Source organism: Myiozetetes cayanensis, unplaced genomic scaffold (genome assembly GCF_022539395.1).
Source record: "Myiozetetes cayanensis isolate MyiCay16 unplaced genomic scaffold, myiCay2020 scf22, whole genome shotgun sequence".
Classification (NCBI taxonomy): domain Eukaryota; kingdom Metazoa; phylum Chordata; class Aves; order Passeriformes; family Tyrannidae; genus Myiozetetes; species Myiozetetes cayanensis.
The window spans coordinates 5742684-5760476 of NW_026087434.1; the positions used below are offsets into that span (position 1 = coordinate 5742684).

At 43.4% G+C, this 17793-nt stretch overlaps 2 protein-coding genes across 2 annotated transcripts in view; one reads left to right on the plus strand and one right to left on the minus strand.

The window, feature by feature from the left end:
- Positions 1-2234: 2234 nt before the first annotated feature.
- ANKRD40 (ankyrin repeat domain 40) lies at positions 2235-9483 on the plus strand. Its single transcript, XM_050319426.1, has 5 exons — positions 2235-2397; positions 3244-3392; positions 4438-4911; positions 5735-5916; positions 7095-9483. The coding sequence occupies exons 1-5, from the start codon at positions 2255-2257 to the stop codon at positions 7233-7235; spliced, it is 1089 nt and encodes a 362-aa protein (XP_050175383.1). The 5' UTR covers positions 2235-2254; the 3' UTR covers positions 7236-9483.
- Positions 9484-9768: 285 nt separating this feature from the next.
- ABCC3 (ATP binding cassette subfamily C member 3) overlaps positions 9769-17793 on the minus strand; it is a 47180-nt gene continuing 39155 nt past the window's right edge. The window contains exons 23-31 of the mRNA XM_050319313.1: positions 17269-17579; positions 16333-16532; positions 16103-16229; positions 15189-15290; positions 14064-14210; positions 12989-13147; positions 12446-12612; positions 11256-11450; positions 9769-10619 (exon numbers count right to left, since the gene is read on the minus strand). Coding sequence (XP_050175270.1) covers positions 10511-10619; positions 11256-11450; positions 12446-12612; positions 12989-13147; positions 14064-14210; positions 15189-15290; positions 16103-16229; positions 16333-16532; positions 17269-17579 — 1517 coding nt within the window. The 3' untranslated portion in view covers positions 9769-10510. The remainder of the gene's footprint in view (positions 10620-11255; positions 11451-12445; positions 12613-12988; positions 13148-14063; positions 14211-15188; positions 15291-16102; positions 16230-16332; positions 16533-17268; positions 17580-17793) is intronic.

Below are 17793 nucleotides of genomic sequence, written 5' to 3' on the forward strand. Positions count from 1 at the left end.
TCCGGCCCTGCGTCCTGTCATGGCAGACAGTGTCCTGCCCTGTGCGGTGTCATAGAATCACAAAATCAGCTAGGTTGGAAAAGAACTCTGAGATCATCGAGTCCAACCTTTGTCTTAACACCACTTTGTCTACTCAACCGTGGCATGGACCGCCACATCCGGTCTCTTCTTAAACACCTCCAGGGATGGCGACTCCACCACCTCCCTGGGCAGCCCATTCCAATGCCCCATCACTCCATCTGTAAAGAACTTCTTCCTAATGTCCTACCTAAATCTCCCCTGGCACAGCTTAAGACTGTGTCCAGCCTGGTGTGGTACGGTTACTGACACTCCAAGTGCCTATGGCAGAGGGTATTCCCTTTCCTGAGTGCCTCCAGCTGTGCGTATTCCCTTAGGAATTCATAGAATCACAGAACAGTTTAGGTTGGAAAAGACCTGTAAGTTCATCAAGTCCAACTATCAACAGTACCATCACCACTAAACCATGTCCTCAAATGCCACATCCACATGTTTTTTGAACATTTCCAGGGGTGGTGACTCCACCACTTCCCTGGGCAGCATGTTCCCATATTTGACACGCTGCAGGGTGTCCTTCATATTTAATGTAAATCTTTCTGTTTGACCTTGGAACCAGTTTTGGCCCATTTTGTTGTTTTCCTTTCTGGATGTGATTTTATACCTCATATGTACTGAATTTCACACAGCAATTTTCAACTATTTTCTAGTTACTCAGCATCGTTTTGAACCACTTAAGTGCATGAAATGAATTAAAATTTTAAATAAATAATATTTTTTAAGAGCTTGAAGCCTGTATTCATGCAGCTCTTGTAAAACCTACAAGATTCGCAGCAGCCTTGTTTAGCATCACTTGAGGGCTTCATGCAAGCCCTGTTACCTGAGGAGTTACCTTTTGGAAATCTCCCCATACCACCTCCCTTCAGGAACTTCTTTCAAGCTTTGCAATTTTGTAATGATTTAACAACCCACTGGAACTGTTGGAAGAGTGTAACTGAAATCAATGCCACACAACTGGCATGAATTTTCAGTCAATATCCCACAGTCTGGGTTTGGGGGCGGGAGGGAAGGCGGGTGTTTGTGTTGGAAATCGGGGCAGAACTGGGCTTGTTTCAGCTTTTTTGTATGCTCCGATTGCATTGAGAAAGCAAACAGGTATCACCTGGAGAACTGCTGCAGAATTCCCTGGCATATCAGTGTGGCTGCACAGAGCAGGCTGGAATAGAAAAGTATGACTGTGGCTCAAAATAATTATTTTGACTTTTAATAGTTGTGAAATTTTTACCAACTGTTCTGTAGCTTGATTTAGGACAAATCCACAAGGACCAAACCTAGCTTTTCAAACTAAGCAATACAAATGGAAGAATTATCTATAATCTTTTCAACTGATTTGCGGACAGCTGTAGATTATTTTAATTTTGGAGGGGGAGCGAGGGTGGTTAGGGATTGATTCTGCTGAGAATGGACAAAGATGGTGAGAATTCCGTAAGCAGAACAATGGAATGCTCCCGTGGAAGTCTCCAAAGCCAAGTTGGATGGGACTTGGAGCAACCTGGTCCAGTGAAATGTGTCCCTGTCCATAGCAGGGGGTTGGGATTAGATGGTCTTTAATGTCCCTCCTAACCCAAGGTCCCTCCCAGCTCATATTATCATAATCTTAAAAATCTCTTCAGTACCTCCTTTCATGGCAGCCAGCAGATAAACCCAGTTTTTCTGAATCCCTCCATTTACCCTCTTCAGCAGCAGGCTAGTGCAGAACAGCAGCCATCATAACACTGTTTCCTTAACCTGGGTAAAACCACTGTGTTAACTGAATCTTACTTAAATTACTCAGTGAGCTAGAAATATATCCAATCCCTGAAAGTATTCAAAGGCAGCTTGGATGGCGCTTGGAGCAACCTGGCCGAGTGGAAGGTGTCCCTGTGCACGGGGAGGGGGAACGAGATGATCTTTTAAGTTCCCCTCCAACCCAAACCGTTCTACGATTCCACGAGTCATTCTGTAAGGACTGCAGAGCCCGCAAGAACAACAGGCAGGGCAGGAGACACATTTGTACGTTAAATACCATAAAATGACCGCGGGAGCGCCCCGTCCCGCCGGCCAGCGGCAGCGACCGCGCCCCGCCCGCCCCGCGCTGCGCCGGAACCGGCTGTCGGGGCCGGGTTGTCACCGGCAATAGGTTCCCCCATCGCGGGGGTGTGGGCCGAGGGTCCCGGCGCTGGGCCCGGCGCCGGCGGGGATGCGGGAGGCGGGCGCGGAGCTGGCGGAGCGGGAGCGGCAGGAGCGGCTGCGGGAGGCGGCGGCGCTGGGGGACGCGGAGGAGGTGCGGCGGCTCGTGGAGCTGGGGGTCGGCCTCAACTCCCAGAACGAAGTCAACGGATGGTAAGGGCCAACCCCCGCTTCCTTCCCCGAGCTCCCCCGGCGCTGCCGCGGGCTCGCTATTCACGCGAGGTGGAAAATTGAGAAGGAAATAAAAGGTCGGTCCGCCGCGGAACGCTCTGTGGAGCGATCCCTGCTCCGGAGGTGCGGCTGATAAGCGGGGTCGCAAACGGGGGGTCCCCATCCCACCTCCTGCGCTGTTCGCCCCTTCTCCAGATCATTGTGCATTTACTTTATAATTGCTGGATTTTATTTTTTGCTCCTTCTCCAGGTCACCGTGCACTTACTTTACATTGTTGGGTTTGATTTTTATTATTATTATTATTATTTATTTTTTCAGCCTGAGACAGCAGAGGCTGTCAGAACACAAACCTCGACTTTACGTGTTCATGTCTAACTAGAAATATTTATTATTGACTCTTAAACCAAGTTTGAAAATGGCTTTCCCTTTCAATAAGGGACCCTGCAGGCTGTTTTGGGATGTATACAAACGCTTTGGTTTTGACATTTCATTCACATCCACCTGAGGACACCAAAGCCAAGACTGTTCTGTAATAAACAGACAAACCAAAGCAAAACAAAAAACCCAAAGTGGAAAAGGCTTTTTGAAAAAAATCTCGAACTTTAAAAACACTACTTTGGCAACTTGGTATCAAGAGCATTAGAGCGAGAGAAAATGACATCAGCAAGTGCTGTCGCAGGCTCTGAATCCAGTGTACTTTCCAAGAAAGTTTGTAATTCAAACCTATTTTGCTAGACATGCATTAGGTCTTGAGTTCTTCTCACAGGCAGCGAGAATGAGTGGAAATGAATCTGCTTTGACACAGAGTTAATGTTTTCCATGTGCAGGACATGTTTGCACTGGGCCTGTAAGCGGAACCACGCGGCCGTGGTGGCTTATCTGCTGCACGCAGGAGCAGACAAGGACATCCTGACCAAGAAAGGAGAGAGGCCAGCCCAGTTAACATCCAAGAGAGAGATCAGGAAGATGCTGGGAGGTAACTTAGTAATTGTGCTATGTGACCATCAAAGACTAGTAAAAGGCTGTTTAAGCATGTGTGCTCCAGTCTTTGTTTTGCATGTGTTTGGATTTCAGTACTAACTACACTTGATTTCTAGTGTTTACTTGATAAGAAAACAAAGTTTAAGAAAAGAGGATTACCAACAAATTCCACACCCAGCTAGCCAAACTTTTTTCTAAACGCTGAAAAATTAGGGAAAACTGGCATTTTTAAGAATGTCCTGTGGCAAACAGACACACCTTCCTGTTTTTAAAAAGGCAGTGGGAGAAAAATCTCTCGAATTTGCAGGAAGCCCTTATATGATCAACACCTAATTTTCCTGATGTTCTGTGTTGAATAAATCGAAAATTAGCAGCTCAGATAAGTGGCTCATTAAAGGACATTGGTGGAGCATCTTTATCTTGTTTGTAACTGCTGGAGCAGAGGAGGATTTGCTGCTGGAGGTGATAAGTAATTTGAAATGTGGTCGATTAACAAACTCTTCCCTCCCCTTTGTACTCCCGCGTCTGGTTTTGTTTTCATTGTTGTCTCCCAGCTGTTGAATGGGTAATGGTGCAGCTCTCCCAGTACTGCATGTTCCCTTCCCTTTATCCTTTGCCTTAATATCGAACAACATATGACCCTTTGTTTTTTGTTGCCTGATGCATTATGAAAATGACACCACCAGAGACCCTGTTACAACGCGCTGCTATGGATTAAACCAAACCAAAACACAAGTACTGCCGCGTTTACAAGGAATTAGTACCCCCAGAATTACTAGAATCAGACTCAGCTTTTGTGTTCACTGTATGGCAACACCTGAGCACGGTTCTGTTTACTGTGGAAAAAAAGGTGCAGGTCTTACTGATCCATTTTTTAACCTGTGATGCCTTTAACACTCGACTCCCTCACAATAATTATAATAATCATAATCATAATAATCATAATCATAAAATAAAACTAAAGCCCCCAGTGCAATAGCAATAATTCTTTTTTCCCCCCAAGATAAGTCTTGGAGAATGTTGTTTTGTTTGTTTTACAGTGGAAGACGATGAACTCCCAGTCCTAAAGCAAGATTCAGACCTGCCAATCATCCCCAATTACCTGGCTAACCCCCCTTTCCCTTATGTTTATAACACCACGAGTAGCAGCATTCCAGATCCCACTGTGAATGGGAATCTCTCCCCTTCTGAACTGCACGAAGCCGACTCTCTGTCCGTGCCTGACACGGAGCCTCACAGACCTGCGCCGTTCCAGCATGGGAACGCTGCTCCCGAGGGGGCTCCCAATGGGGACATGCCACCCCTGCCCCGAGGGCCTGCTGGGCCACCACGCTCACATCCTGTCCTCCAGAGAACTCCTGTTTACCAGGGCTCGGTGTCCTGGAGCAGAGGCCCCCCTTCGCCGGCAGGATCCAACCAGTCCGTACCCCAGCAAGAGAACGGCTCCTGCGTGGGGCCTGTGCCGGCCTTCCAGCCCGTGTTCTTCACAGGAGCTTTTCCACTCAATATGCAAGGTAATAAATAGCAAAAGTCTCCTCTCACTTTGTCTGAGGTCTTCTGTCACCATGGGCAGTGCAGACTAATCAGGGTCAGGCGTATTCACAGCACATCCAGAGATTTTCAGGTTCCCGTGCTTAGACATTCATGAAATATTTGTAGGAAATGAAAGATGCAGGTATCCTGTTTCTGCTGGAGCTGTTATTAAAATATTGATGAAAACATTTGCTGTTTGTCTCAATTGCCATAAAAGCATACAGGCCCCAGGGTAATCTAATTTTCTAAATAGCATAGTCCAGGCTGCAAATACAGAACGTGAATATACAGCTGGTGAGCTCAAGAGAACCTCACATGGCTCAGTCTGCACCCAGGTCTTGAGGTAAATTGTTCTGGGATCTGCCAGTTCTGCAGGGAAGCTTTGCCTGCCCAGAGAGGAAATCTGCGAAATCTGCAAAATAAAAGGTGTTCTGATGCCACGGGTTGGCAATGAGAATTTAACTGATGACCAAAAGAGTAAATAAATGCAATCTTGGATTGCTCAGGAAAGTTATAATCAGTATAATCTGCTGTTAGGTTGGCTTAAATCCAGTAAGGTGAGTATTCATGCAAAGGCTCAGACGTGCACACACACACTGCATTAGATTTGTAATGATTTTTTTCATATAGGTTGATGAAAGTCAATGTAACGAAAACTGTGGTCATACAATTCCAGATTTTGCTTTCCAAGTATTCACTTGTTACCAACAAGGTTAATAGAATATAGAAGTATTTAGAAGTTATTCTGTAGTTTCCAATTCCATTATACATCTGCCTATTAATGTGCCTTTTTATTTTTAATAGAACTGGTGCTTAAAGTTAGAATACAAAACCCTAATCTTAGAGAAAATGACTTCATTGAAATTGAACTGGACAGACAAGAACTGACCTATAAGGAACTGCTCCGAGTGAGTTGCCGTGAGCTGGGTGTGAACCCTGAGCATGTACAGAAGATCAGAAAATTACCAAATACAATGTTAAGAAAGGTAAGAACTCTACATTTTGAAGTGCATTAACTTATAAAGGACATTTTTGGATTGCTGTTATAAAGGGATAATTTGTTGGTTACGTGCATAGGCCCATGTTGGAAAAAAAAGGAAAACAAAATGAAAAACCTTCCTTCAGCTTTCAGCACTCAGCAGTTGTTTTGGGTTTTTGTTAAGTAAAAAGATTCTTCAGTTTCTTTTCATAACCATTTGGTGTTGAACCCAATTAATACCTGATTTTGTGAGCTGCCATCAGCATTTAAAAGGCCTGCAGAACTCAGCCAAGCTCTGCAAGTTCATCAAGGCTTGACTGCAGTCCTTGCACAGAGATGTTTCAGAATTACTCAGTGCAGGTCTCTGAACAGAACTGTCCTTACTTCAGTGACATTTACGCCTGCAGCAAACACAAAAGGCACCTGCTGACCTGTTTTACCAACTCACCACTGACCTCTCTTTCACTCTTAAATCCTTGCAGAGCGTTGTTGGCGTCACTCGTGGGCCAAATCTGATTAGGACTAGATTAATAGACTTCACCGTGCTGCATCTTCACTGACTGTAGGATGAATTATTCTGTATTAGTCAGGAAGTGGAGGGAAAAGAAAAAGACATAAGGAATTCTGTCACTTGCCAACTTCAGTTATTGTTGAAAGGAATTTTTATTTCCATCTCTAATCAGTTCAGGCTGTCTGGTAGGACTGCAGGACACTTACTGTTCCTTGAAGTGACACAAACCTAGTTCTGTGTCATGCTGTTGGCAGCAAAGCAGGGCTGTGGGGGGCACAGAGCTGGCCTTAGTGGGCTGCTCTGGATTAAGCTGCATGTGGGACCTTCTTTGGTAGAGGCAAGAATCAATTCATGAGCTTTTAAGAATTACCAAGCAGGAAAAAAGAGAGGAGTTGTGTGGCATGCAGTAGGTCTTGACAAGTGCAATTCCTCTAATCACTTGCACTCACCATCAGTGTTGCATTCCTCCTAAAAATAGACTTAAGTGAGTAGCTGAATAGGAGCCCCAGAATAAATATAAGATGCAACAGGATGTCTGCTTTCCAGCTTACTGTAAAGAATTGTCATATTTATAGATACATACTTGTGTTAGTATGAGATTTTTTTTAACTTACCTCTGGAAAATTAACAGATACTATAACAGATACCCAACTACTATTTTCTTTTATTTAAAGGACAAAGATGTTGCAAGGCTGCAGGATTTCCAAGAACTGGAGCTTGTTCTAACAGTAAGCGACAAAACCTTACTTTTCAGAGTCCCAACACTTTCTGAACGGAGTGGTTATAACAAGAAGGCATCAGAACTTACATACTAATTGTTCAAGGAATAAAAGTATTTGTATCTCTCATTTTAAAATTACTAAGGGCTAATGATGTGAAAAAAAATCTATTTTGTTAACCTTGAAATAAACTAAAGTGGTTATGCACAGTTACAGCTTCTAGTTAATCTAAGAGTAGTGAGTCTGATATGAAAGTAGCTCAACGCAAAGGAAGTATTGTCAGAACTATCTGTTAATGCAACACTTTTCCTTTCAAAAAGATAATCTTCAAACACTGCAGAGTTAGCAGCTCTCAGGGAAAGGCTTACCTTAAGCTGTTCTAATAATTTGTTTGCTATAAAATAGCAGAGGTACTCAAGCTAAAGAACCTGCCACGAAGCCCATTTAGTATTTGTACTGAGTCCATTACCATTAATGTTCCCTTTTTAGATTGTGTACATTAAGTCATATCTTACTTAGAAGGAAAAAACTACAAGGGTTTAAATGTGTGGAAGAAGCACAAAACTATGTCTCGTTTAAATACTATCAAGTGACTTATTACCTGTGATTTCTTAATCCCTGTTTACACTCTTCCCTATTTCTCAGGTTAAAAATAAAAGTGATAGTAATTATCCAAATAATAAATATGCTCTCAACCAAAATCCCTTTTATTGTTGTCTGTCAATATATAGCATTGATACGTGCAATTTAAAATCCTATTATTCCTACTGTATTGACATTTCTCCAATGCTGCTTTAATTTCCTCTTTTAAAAGCACAAAATTGTAATTTTGTTTTCCTTTTGCCTCTGCATTCCTGAAAAAGATTGCATCTTGAACCTATAAAGCTGCCTGTGTAAAAAGAAACTAGTGAAGTGCCCAGTGATTTCTGGGCTGGTATTAAATCTTCCTGTGTTCCTATGCAATGTATTTTATTTTTTTCCCTATGACTTGTGTTTACCCATGTTGTTTACTGAAAAAAAAAAACAACCACAGTTACTTAAAATTCAGAATTCGACTAATTTGCTGTGAAATTCTGGAATAAAGAAATTGAAAAGTATTTAAGAGCTGCATTTTATCTGACTTTTTTTTTTAGGATTTTAGTATTTCTCAGTCCACTTGCATTTGAGAAAGAGTTAGCTTAAGTGGTAGCTTAAGTGAAAAGTGGGTGCTGTGGATTGGATAAGCAAATTAAAGTATGAGATGTAACAGGTGAACAGAACGCACCAAACTGGACTGAATTTTCCCGTTTCTTCGTCTTCCCCTCCCCTCCTCCCAGTTTCTTTGGAAACTGCAGCAACCAAAGGAGTTTATCTTTGTCTTGTCTAAGAGTTCAGAGCCCGAGCTGGCAGTACAATGTCTGTAATGTGCCTGACAGCAGAGGTGTGCTGAGCTGGGAGCCTCAATGCCCAGGCCAGCACTGCATCCCGAGCTCCGACTGCTCCAGGTGACTCCCCGTTACTGGGGCCAGGCACCAACCTCAGCCTCAGCCCCCTTCTCAGAGCAAGGGAGAGCAGCCACCTGTACCACAAAACCACAGGAACTGCACCCAAACCAGCCGTGCTCGCTGCTCTCCCCCAGCAGGAGCAGCTCCTGCAGCAGGCACTGAGCACACCAGAGGGAGCCCGCTCCCAGCCTGCATCCCACAATCTGCGGGATGGCCAATGCTCACCTGCAACACAGATGGGTGCAAACACCCAGATCTCCTCTGTGCCAGTTCACTAGGCTAGAGTTGTGTCTCCTGAGGTGAACACAGAACGTTTCGTCACATCAAAGCAGCCTCTTCTGCAAAGTGCTGGAGGTCAAACAGTCCGAGGCGTTGGCAATGTATGTTTTTTATATCAGATTCCTGGCGGAATATTAACTTCTGTAGAATGGAATAACAAAATCCTCGCTCGCTGCATCACCCTGGCAGTTGCTTTCTCCCCGGCACACAGCACAGGATGGGTCAGGCATGGCCTGGACACCAGCTGAATCCAGGAGGGTACCAGGGTTAACCAGCCAGACCCACTAGAGGACAGCTCAGCTGTTGGGTCAATGATCTCGCACAGATGCTGATCCCTATCTATGCATTCCCAGGAATATTTTTATGTCTTATGCAGTTTATACACCGAAGACACTATTAGCACTCCTAACAATCCCATCAGTGTATAACCACTACATTCTGTGTGTGATAAATAATTCATTGCTTTGTCCTCTGCTGTATGAAATGTTAATGTCTAATAAATGCTTGGCTGCAGATTCATGTTTCTATTTAAGAAGTATAATTTGTAAGAATTAATAAATGATTATTTTTGTCTTCCCAAAGTTTTTCTGCGTTTTACTCCTGGTAAAATTTTTTCTTGCCAATGGGTTTCTAGAGTGTTTGGTGTAGGAAGAAAACAACTAAAGCAAAAGAGGTTCTAGCAGCAAATACTGTTTGAACAGAGGACTCCTTTCATCTGAGGAGGCCTGGTTATCAGTAATAAAATAGATATTTATTTCTGTAAAACAAATCCCATGTTATTTCGGGTGATTAAGGAGCTGAACAAGATAAACTAAATACACACCTGCTCAGCATGCACGTTCAGCTAAAGTGGAGACTTACTCATAGTGACTCCATACCTAAGAGAGATACAGCAAAATCCTAGTAGTTAAGTGCCAATCATGTCCCTGTAGGCTTGTGTGGAGTCTACTGAATTGGAAAGATTTGTGTGGTTAATGATTTATGTGAAGCCATTTGTAGGTTTAGTTTTAAATACATGTTACTTCTTATGCCGAAGAGGAATTTTATAATGCCGAAGTTGCCCTGGGCAGGGATCCCAAAGGTCCTGGGATAGCTCACAGCCTGGGAGCTGCAACACTCAACTCCCTTGCCCTGGAGAAATATTGAAAGGAACAGGTTGGAACCACTCAGAGGTTACACATCATTTCACTATTATTCAGCTGAGTCACAACTTAACTGGGCCTGTTTTCCACTTCAAACCCAATGAATCCTTATGCAGAAAACACACAAACCAGGTGTATTTTGTACCATTAATATAATTTACTAATTACAAACCTGAATGCAGTACTTATTGCCCTGCAGTACATACATTTTCTTGTCAGAATGTTTGGCCTTCTTTGGGAAAAAAAGCATGTAATAAAATATGTATATAGAAAATATTTAAAAATATAAAATTCACTTTCTGCTCCTTGTAATTGTAAAATACTTTGTTCACATATCACGTGTTGAGTCTACTACAAAAACTGTTTTGTAAAATTACAGTACATTCACAAGTCACTTTTGTGGCAAGTCAGTAATATTAAAAAAACACCAAACCCAAAACCCAAGGGGTCTTCAGGGGTCTTCTCTTCATGCCAGTCCAGCATCTTTGGCCATACTGTAGAAAATGCCCTTTGCTGCTATAAGGTTTGCAGGTGTGTCAAATTCAGCTATGGTTCCATTGTCTAGAACAAGAACCCTGTGAAAAACAAAATAGGAGGGAGAGGGGGAAGATGTGTCAGAGAATTCCTCACAAGAAACATGACACCTGGTTTTATCACAAAGCAAACTGCTCTAATCTTTGTCTCACCTTTGTTTTCCTCAATTATTTTCACATAGATGATAAATATTCTCCCTGAGCTGCTGTTTGGCTAAAAAAGGTACAGGGCAATCACTATCTCCTGGGTAAATAAGAGGGGAAAAGTGCCTTGCTGGTAGTTCTGGAATCGAAAATACAGTTCCAGAGACCCAAGGAGATAGAAGCTCATGAAGTACACTAGTATATTTTCAAGTAATTAATACAGTGTGCTGTTAGTGAAAAAGTTACAGCAGCTGCTGGTTTAACAAGGCCCCATAAGCTTCCTGACAGTGCCAGGAGTGCAGCAGGGCAGTGTCACCTGCACAGCTCTGGTTACTGAATATAGATCCTATTTCTTACGCCAACAGAGCCAAAGTCGGGACTGGATATTCTGGGATTATATGGCTTAAACATCATTGCTTACACAGTGCCCAGCGAGAGCATCAGTGTGCCTGTCTAGAGACAAACCAGAGCCCTGCAAGTGCTGCCTCACACCCACCATGAGCCTCCCCCCGATGCACCACGGAGAGGTTGTACCTGGTGTAGTCCATGATTGTGTTCAGCCTGTGTGCGATGGTCAGCACCGTGCAGTCCTCAAACTGCGTCCGGATTGTCATCTGGATGAGATCGTCCGTCTCCAGGTCGATGGCCGCGGTCGCCTCGTCCAGGATCAGGATCCTGGTCTTGCGCAGGAGGGCCCTGGCCAGGCACACAAGCTGCCTCTGGCCAACGCTGCGAACACACACAGGCTGTCACCAGCCAGGCCCCGCTGCTCACAGCCACTCGTGCTGGAGCAGGTCACTCGCTGGGCAAAGTTACCCAAAAAACCCCCAGAATGTTTAGCAAGCAGCCTTGCTAAATACACACAGGTTGCAGCACGCCAGCACTAACTGAGTGACATGTTATTGCCTGACTCAGTGCTGGCAAAGCCACCAAATGTCCCTTTTATCATTTTGACAAAAGCCAGGGCAACTAATGATGAATGACAGTGCTTCTGCCCACGCTCTCGGAAACACTCACACTTCTGACAACACTGTGAGTTGTTTAGGAAAAAAAAAGAAAGAAAAATGCTAATAAAAAGGAAAAAAAATGATATGAGGCTACAAGTCCTTTCTACCATAAAAAGTAATATACATATATATGGGCAGCCAGACTTCCTCCTCTGTCACAAACACAGCCTAGGTTTAGTCTCTGAGTGTCTGCAGGTTGAGGAAGGAGCTGAACATTCATCACAGGCATAATCTGGTGACACCACAGCCTCAGAAGCCAATGAAGCATATCAAAACATGGCATTTTATCATCCCCAGTCATGTCTTCATGGGTCTTCCAAATAATAATGGAAAATAAACATTGCTGAAGTGTCAGGCAGAGGACTGTTATTCAGCACAACAGCTGTGTATGTTATCAGGGAATTTCCCGTCCTAACAAACTGTGTTAAGGTACTGCCTGTCCCTACTATCTTGTCATCCTGAAATGTCTTTCTTTACTAATAAATGGGATTTTAGTTCAGGAAAAATCCTTCCCTGAAGCAAAGAAGAATCAGATCATTTGTGGCAGAGGCAGAACAGGAGGCAAATGTTTGAACCTTGGTGGCTTTCTTGGAAAAGGAATAGGGGGTTAAACCATTTCAGACACACCAGACCACAGTGTCAGCCTGTGCTCAGGTGTCCCCCGCTGCCACAGCTGAAGGACAGCTCAGTGTGTGTCCTAGTCCAAGCATTCCTTACCTGAGGTTCTCTCCACCCTCTGAGCACTCGTAGTCCAGCATGGATGGCTGACTGCTGACGAACCTCTTCAAGTGAGACAGCTCAAGGGCTTTCCATATTTCCTCATCTGAATACTTATTAAATGGGTCCAGGTTCATCCTCAGTGTTCCAGAAAATAGAACAGGATCCTGGATATAATAAGCCAGTTCTCATTAGACAAGTGCTTTGGTTGTTTTAATACTATGTTTTAGATACTATGAGTTGTTGCTTTGAGGTCTCCATTGCATTGCAGGGAGGCCACCTCCTAATCCAGCTCACTCTGACAATATACACACTTCAAACTCAAGTTCCAACTGTAAAGATGGTTTATCCTAAATCCTGTTTTATCACCCAGCATTAGCCTATAAGGTGGGAGAGACAGGACCACCTGAAGTATAAACAGTTTGTTTTTCTGAAACAATTTTCTAAGTGTAACAAGGCATTTTCCTCTGTGGATAAACCATTATTTATGGTTTGTTAAATTGTTAGAGATCCTTCCTTTCCTGTGACACACAGAAACAGTACCTGAGGAATAATTGTTAGCCTCGATCGAAGGTCATGGAGACCAATTTCTGAAATTTTCACACCATCAATTTTAATTTCCCCTTTTGCAGCTTCCAGGATCCTAAAGAGACAGAGCGTCATGGAGGACTTCCCTGCTCCGGTTCTGCCAACAATTCCAATCTACAACAAATTGCAAATTTAACAACACAGCATATGGTTAGGAAGAAAACAAAACCCAGCAAAAAACCCTAAAACAACCCCCCAAGATTCGTTGAAGAGGTGTGACACAGTATCTGAAAGAATGGAACCTTCCTTCACTAGTAATCCTGGGAATCCACTGTACAGTATTTATGGTCATTCCTCTAATTGGAATGATATTCCATATAAATATGTACAGACCTAGAGCCATTCTGTGTAACTTTGGGTGATCAGTTGGAGCACCCCTGGTAGGAGTCCAGTCACTCAAGGACAAGAAATAAAGACTTCTGGGTAAGTGTATGTATCTCCATGCCAGAAGGATGCTGCCATCCTGTCTGCCTAGTATAAGGATAAATCTCTTCTCTTTTAATAACAGCCTGTTCAGGGAAGGACTTTCCCATGCTAATTACTCTGTCACCAGCAGGCAAACCCCAGAACTTTCCAATGAAGCATGAAAAATGAATCTCTCAGAAAAAGACCATTTCCTGATTAAGGAAGCAAAGAATGTCATTTCCTTCCATGCCAAAAATTTCACAGGGAAAGTCAGAGAGCAGAAAAAGCTGGAATTCCTTCTCCCATCTGCACTGCTTCAGAAAAAAAGTGTTCTTGTCACTGAATTTTTGTCACTTGCACTGGTGCTTCCTACACAGTGTATGGGAGCCTATTGCCAAATGAACTTGGAAAGTCCAGAAAGTCCCATGCAATTGGTGCTGCTGCTTCCAGCCTGCAGGATGCTGGCACAAGGACAGCTCAGTTGTCACTGCTGCTCCTGCATTGCCAGATGGAGGAGGTCTCCACCACTGGGGTCACCGTGCTTGTACACCCTCTCCTCTACTCCATGGTTGTCACTGGAGGCTCAGAGAAAAGTTCTAGCAAAGATATCCAGCTGGTAACTCACCTTTTCCCCACCATGGACTTGGAGGTTTATACCCTTCAGCACCAGATCCAGGCCCTTCCTGTACCTCACTGAGTAATTCACAAACTCCAGCTCTCCCTTGGATGGCCAGTCTTCTGGGGGACTCTTGCCTTCAATGATCCAGGGAGCCTAAGGAAAACACAAGTCAGAAATGCCTCATACAGGTTTAAGAAAAAAAAAATTCAAACTCAGGCACAAACACTTTAACTGATAAGTCAAATATCCATTTTCAAACAAATTTATAATAATGGAGGAAAAATATGGGTTCCAAGTTATCCACCCATTTGTCTTTGATGTGAAATTTACAGGAAAAAAGTCTGAGCACACAGGGCCGGATCCTCAATGGATATAATTTTTTTCCTATTACGTTTAATAGACCACTGCTGCTTTCCTGCCAGCTTGAGCTCTGGTTTATAACATGCATCATGCATCTTGTCTAGCTTCCTTTTAGCTTCCAGATTAAATGCTTGATCTCCAGCACCACACACTGGAGCTCTCCTCAGATCCTCCATTTCCTAATTCTTATTATGTACACAGGGCTAATAAACCCCAGTGTGTCCAGAGAGCAGCAGTTTTCCTGGCATAGCTCCATCTGCCACCTTCAAAAGTCTTTGGCAAGAAAGGTAGATGATTGGATGCTTTTCCTGGATTAGCAGCACAATGTTCCTAGAGATGTTCTTCTCTCATGGGAGGTGAGGCCTGATTAAGCTGATTAAACAGAAATACTATTGAAAACACGTGCAAGGCCTGATAATTGCACTGGAGCTGTGCTCACTGGCAGGATCACAGCACCAGTCATGCAGGTAAGACTGTGCATCAAACACTTCAAACCCAAAGGGACCAAGATTCTGATGTGAAACTCATCTCCTGTGCTAGCCACTCACAGCAGCAGAAAATGAGATGCTGAGCACAGGCTGCATGATGGCAATAATAATTTGGAGCTGTGATAGCATAAATTACAGTTCAGAGCGTGACATTTGTTCAGGTTAAATGATAACTCTCAGAGCAGGAACTGTCTATCAGGAGTCTGAAGAAAGACCATGTAAATGTGTGCATTAAAATTTCACCACGGTTGTTGCTGAGCATACTTGACCCTTGGCAGCTGACCTCTGTTTCTGTTTCTGAATACTCTTTTATTCTTTCCACAGCCACAATGTTAGTTTCGAGTTCAGAAGTCATTCGGACCATCCAATTCAGAGACAAGGTCACCTTGAAGAAGACAAGGAATAAAATATCACCCCCAGAGGAACAACAGATATAATAATAATAATAATAACAACAACAACCACCACAACAATAATAATAACAACAACAGCAAACACCGCTACTAAGAGTGGATTCACATTAATATTGCAAATGAAATAATTGCCTTTGCATTGATGTTAATACAGTTACCGGTACAAGAAGTCTACAGATTATCAGGTACTCATGTGAAGAAGCACACGCCTCCCACAATGATTTAACACATGGCCCTCTCAAAAAAAGTTGGTTATTCCCCAAATCACGGGTCTCACTGGGAAACTGCTAGCAGCAATCCTGCACTCTCATGGTATCTAAAATTCTTCTGGCAAAAGTGAGGCCATTAAATCTGCTGAACTGTCCACAGCTTGCGTCAGTACAGTTTACCTTTTCTAATTATGAATCGTACTATTCTGCCTCTGATGACCTGGACACACTGATGTGCTGGTAGCAGGAATGATGCAGGACAGGTTAAGCCCATGGTGCTCAAATAACCTGTTCTTGGTGGGTGCACCTGACATTTACTGAGCTTCCTGTATGGGAATACTGGGTTGCAGCACAGTCTTGATGCTCTCAAAATGCCCTGAAATCCTACTGCATGTGAGCTTGATGATGATCTGCCAGCATTCACTGTAACTCTCTAGTTTCCAGACATCCCACAGCTCATTTTTATTATTTCCTTATTAACTTCAGCTTTAACAAGCACTTAAATCATTGCTAATATATCCCTGTCATCTACAAAAAGGCAAACCCACCAACGAGCAGAAAGCTGTAACACGTACCTGCAGCGCATAGGACACTGACAGTCCTACCAGGCCAGCATTCAGGCTGTTTCTACCAATCACAGCAAAAAGGGCAGCAAAAAGGACAATGCAGTTCCCCACGAACTCAACTCGAATGCCCAGCCACCTGGGGAGCAGGCAGATGTAAGTACAGCAGCAAGTGGTTGCTTGGACCAGATTTGCAAGCAGGGGATTATCTGAGTGGAAACAAGAAATGATGTGCCTGTTACCTGTTTGATACGATCCCAGGGTAGTAACTCTTCTGATTTTCGTCCACCTTCAGATCACTGATGTCTACAAAGGCCTTCACTCTCCTGTAGGCTCTGATGACACTGGCCCCTGACACTGTCTCTGAGAAGTGGGAGTAGATGGGAGATCTGCTCACGGACTCCAGGCGCTTCAGCTGGCGGGAGGTCGCGACGTAGAATCGCTGCCATTTTTCAGAGAAAATTGAAGGGTACATGAAATACTCTCTCTTTTAATTAACAGTGATGAATTTCTTAGGTTAAGGATTTAACGGAGATTGTTACTAATGCACTTCAACCCTCTGAAATGTCTTCTATAATTAAGAAGAATTTCATGAAAGTTATCTTTGTTTCTTTCCACAAGAGAACACTGGGTAACTGCAATTTCTCTAGGCAGTAAGTTGAATTTATTTATGTCTCTTTAAATTTAGCTAATATAACCTAACAAAATGGATCCATCTGTAGAAACCTTATTTTCCAAGAAAACAAAATGTGCATTTGCACCTCCATTATCATGTCTCTATTCACAGTCTATAAAATACACTTCGTTTTTGCTCAGAAATCAATACAATCGTTGCTTTCTATTTTCAACATTCTACCTCCTCACCACCTTAAAAACTTGTCAGCGTGTCAAGTATATTCACACTTTAATATACTGATATGCATTGCAGCTCTGTCTCTAGCAGTAGGCTTACCTTTTAATACTTAAAAGCTAGAAAAGGTTATGCCTATTTATTTCATGACCACATCTCACAGGACGTTTCTTTTTCTGAGAGAAGTAAAATAATGTTGTGTTTACATAAACATGTAGCTACTCCAGATATTTCAATTCCCCCCCCCAAAAAAAATTAATGTTGTTTTTACTAACAAGAAAAGGAACGGCATAAGGTTACAATGGTAGTCAGATATTTTTCCTGTTACCTGAACAAAGAAATACAGAATTGCAAGTGGAACTATAACCACGGCGAAGAGAGGAGTGGTCGCTATAATGACAATCATGGTCGACACGGAGGTGAAGAACGTCCCGAGGAACATCAGGATGGTTGGCGGGATGACCTCGTCGATGACGTAGATGTCCTTGGAGAAGCGGTTGATGATGCGGCCGGTCGGGGTGGTGTCGTAGAAGGACTGTGGGGTGTGAAATTTGTTCTCCAGCAGCGCAGCGTGGAGCGTCCGGGCGGCGTTGATGCCCCCCATGGCCAGCGTGAAGGAGCAGATCAGCACTATGAGCCCTGGTGGGTGAGGAGGAGACGTGTTAATCCATGAACATGATGTTCCCAATTCACAGCTCCTTGATTCTTGGCTGTTACTGCTGAGCTTGAAGCTTTTTTTGCTTTACTGTATTCCCTGTCCACTCTTCTCTTAGCGTGCACATCAGCACTACAGCATTACTGCCTAAGGCACAGGAACACAGCCTGCAGGATTTCACCATCCTGTCTATGTAAA